Source organism: Aplysia californica, unplaced genomic scaffold (genome assembly GCF_000002075.1).
Source record: "Aplysia californica isolate F4 #8 unplaced genomic scaffold, AplCal3.0 scaffold00574, whole genome shotgun sequence".
In the NCBI taxonomy this organism is placed as follows: domain Eukaryota; kingdom Metazoa; phylum Mollusca; class Gastropoda; order Aplysiida; family Aplysiidae; genus Aplysia; species Aplysia californica.
In genome coordinates this window covers 209,021-212,009 of record NW_004797844.1, presented here as the reverse complement: position 1 = coordinate 212,009, position 2,989 = coordinate 209,021, and the positions used below count along the sequence as shown (strand labels likewise).

At 39.0% G+C, this 2,989-nt stretch overlaps 1 protein-coding gene across 1 annotated transcript in view; it reads left to right on the top strand.

The window, feature by feature from the left end:
• LOC101858439 (protein kinase C-binding protein NELL2) overlaps window positions 1–2,989 on the top strand; it is a gene marked incomplete in the record, with an annotated part of 253,988 nt that overhangs the window by 246,199 nt on the left and 4,800 nt on the right. The window contains 1 exon segment of the mRNA XM_013087329.2: window positions 1,263–1,379. Coding sequence (XP_012942783.1) covers window positions 1,263–1,379 — 117 coding nt within the window.

Here is a 2,989-nt window from a genome sequence, read left to right as displayed (position 1 = left end):
TCTCTCTCTCTCTCTCTCCGAACATCGACAATGGTGCTGGCGATTCTTGCTCACAAATTGCTGATTCGTTAAATGAGTCCCAACAAATTCTGAGAGTAAGGGGAAAATCGACAAATGTGTGCCTTTTGTGGTATCTTTAGTCTCCATTAAAATGTGTGTGTGTTTGTGTGAGTGTACATGTGTGTGTGTGTTTGTGTGTGTGTGTATGTGTTTTCTATTTGATTTAGTAAGAGTTTTACGCACTTGCAACTCAGTAATGTCATATTATAAGTGCCGAAGATTAGAGGTATTACAAAAGAGTAAATAACACAAATAAAATTAGAAGAGATAAAGATGGTAGATGTTTAATAGGAAAGAAGGAGCAAACCACACAAGAGAACCAGTCGACAACCCACAGTTTCACATTTGAATAGTCATAATTCTATGTCAGTTAAGGAAAGAAATATCGAACTTGTATAAAATCTGGATTTAGGTCTTTTTCTTTTTGTCAGATCTCTTAGTTTAGCTTGAGTAAAGTTTTACAGCGCTCGCAACTGCATAAGGTCATAATATGAGCGCCAAGGGGTGGATGTCAACAGAGAAGTCCAAGCGGGGGATCAGGCTTACTCTGCTCACCTCTCTTATCTAGCCTGAACAGCACAAAGTCTGCATCAACTATGAAGACACCCCGGAAATAGCAGTTCACAAGAGAGTGACAAGCGTATTAAAGAAGTAGAGGCAAATAACGATAGTAAGGATTAGGAAAGAAAAAGCAGAAGTTCCCCCTATGTTGTTCCGGCACAGTATGAGCATGACATTGATAAATCAGCCCATTTACCTTTCTACTGTGCATAAGAACGTGTTCGTGTTAATAGCTTCTTTTTTCTGGGGAGAGTCAGATCTCTCAACGGTTTTCTGTATTGCTTTCAAGAGTGAGGGTTACAGAATTTGATACATGTATTACATTGCCCAGCTGAACATGATTTTTTAAACTGATTATTCCGCAATAATATAAAATGGTCAGCTGCATTACTGATTGATTGATTGATAGATTGATAGATTGATAGATTGATAGATTGATAGATTGATAGGATGATAGATTGATTGATTGATAGATTGATAGATTGGTTGATTGATTGATTGATTGATTGATTGATTGATTGATTGATTGATTGATTTGTTGATTGAGTGATATATTGATTGACTGGTTGATTTGTTGATTGATTGATAGATTGGTTGATTGATAGATTGATTGAATGATTGATTCTCTCCCTTCCCTGCAGACATGGACGAGTGTCGTGACGAAGGTGAAGGTCACACCTGCCATCCCAGCATGCAATGCGTCAACACAGACGGCGCCTACAGCTGCGAGTGCAAGTCTCCGAACTCCTGCAACTCCGGTCAGTGGTGGTTTCTTTTTTATGTTCTCACCTGTCTGTGGTTTATGTTTACGTGTGTGTTTATTTGTTGGTTTGTTTCTTTTTTATGTTCTCACCTGTCTGTAGTTTGTGTTTATGTGTGTGTTTGTTGGTTTCTTTTTTATCTTCTCATCTGTCTGTAGTTTATGTTTATGTGTGTGTTTGTTTGTTTGTTTGTTTATTAATGTACTCACCACCTGTCTGTAGTTCATGTTTATGTGTGTGTGTTTGTTTGTTTGTTTCTTTTTTATCTTCTCACCTGTCTGTAGTTTATGTTTATGTGTGTGTTTGTTTGTTTGTTAATGTACTCACCACCTGTCTGTAGTTTATGTTTATGTGTGTTTGTTTGTTTGTTTGTTTGTTTGTTTGTTTGTTTGTTTGTTTGTTAATGTACTCACCACGTGTCGGTATTTTATGTTTATATGTGTTCGTTTTGTTTGTTTGTTTGTTTGTTTTGTTTGTTTGTTTGTTTGTTTGTTTGTTTGTTATTGTACTCACCAACTTCTATTTTTGTTTGTTTGTTTGCTTGTTGTTTTTTATTTGTTTGGTTTGTTTATTGTTTGTGTGCTTGTTTGCTTGTTTTGGCTAGTTTGTCTATTCGTTTGTTTGTTTTTATTTAACGGGTTATTTCGACCAGACAGTCATCAATACGTCGCTCATTACTACAGATACCTGTCATTTTTTGCTCGTCTACTTTTTGAAGTCTTTAAGGGTTGTTTCTTTTGTTCGTTTTATTTTTCCTCCATTTAATACCAACTTTTCAACAAAAAAGGAGACAGCTGCGCCATCGAAACACCTTGTTGGAAAGGTTTGTGGGAAAATGTCTGTTATGTTCTCGCTTCCTTTCTATACAGAGAAAAATTCTCTTTGTGTCAGTTTTCGTTACATTGTCAAAACAAAGAAATTTTTTTAACTCCCTTTGTTTCAGTTGTTGTTAGATTGTTGACAAACATTAAACAAACAAACAAGCAAACAATCAGGCAAACTAAACAGCAACAATAAGCAATGCATAACAAGAGTTTAAAAAAAAGAAGACTAAAAAAACAACCTCTACTTTAAAGGGAAATAGCTTTGTAAAGACTCCTAAACACTCACGTATATTCCACGGTTATTTCCCTTGGCAAATTTGCTTCGCTTTTGTCTCCTGACTAAATCGTCTTCCCTCTGACCCCTGACCTTAACGTGACCCATCTCTTCCGTGACCTTACCGTGACCCCTTTGACCCCTGACCTCATTGTGTCCCCTCTGTCCCATGACCTCATTGTGTCCCCTCTGACCCCTGACCCTGTCATCTCCCCTCTGCCCCCTGACCTTACCTTGACCCATCTCTTTCGTGACCTTACTGTGACCCCTCTGATCAATTACCCTATCGCCTCCCCTCTATCCCCTGACCTTACCGTGTCCCCTCTGACCCCTGACCTCACTGTGTCCCCTCTGACCCCTGACCTCATTGTGTCCCCTCTGACCCCTCACCCTATCGTCTCCCCTCTGCCCCCTGACCGTACCGTGACCCATCTCTTTCGTGACCTTACTGTGACCCCTCTGACCCCTGACATTACTGTGACCCCTCTGTCTCATAACCAGGGTGCATC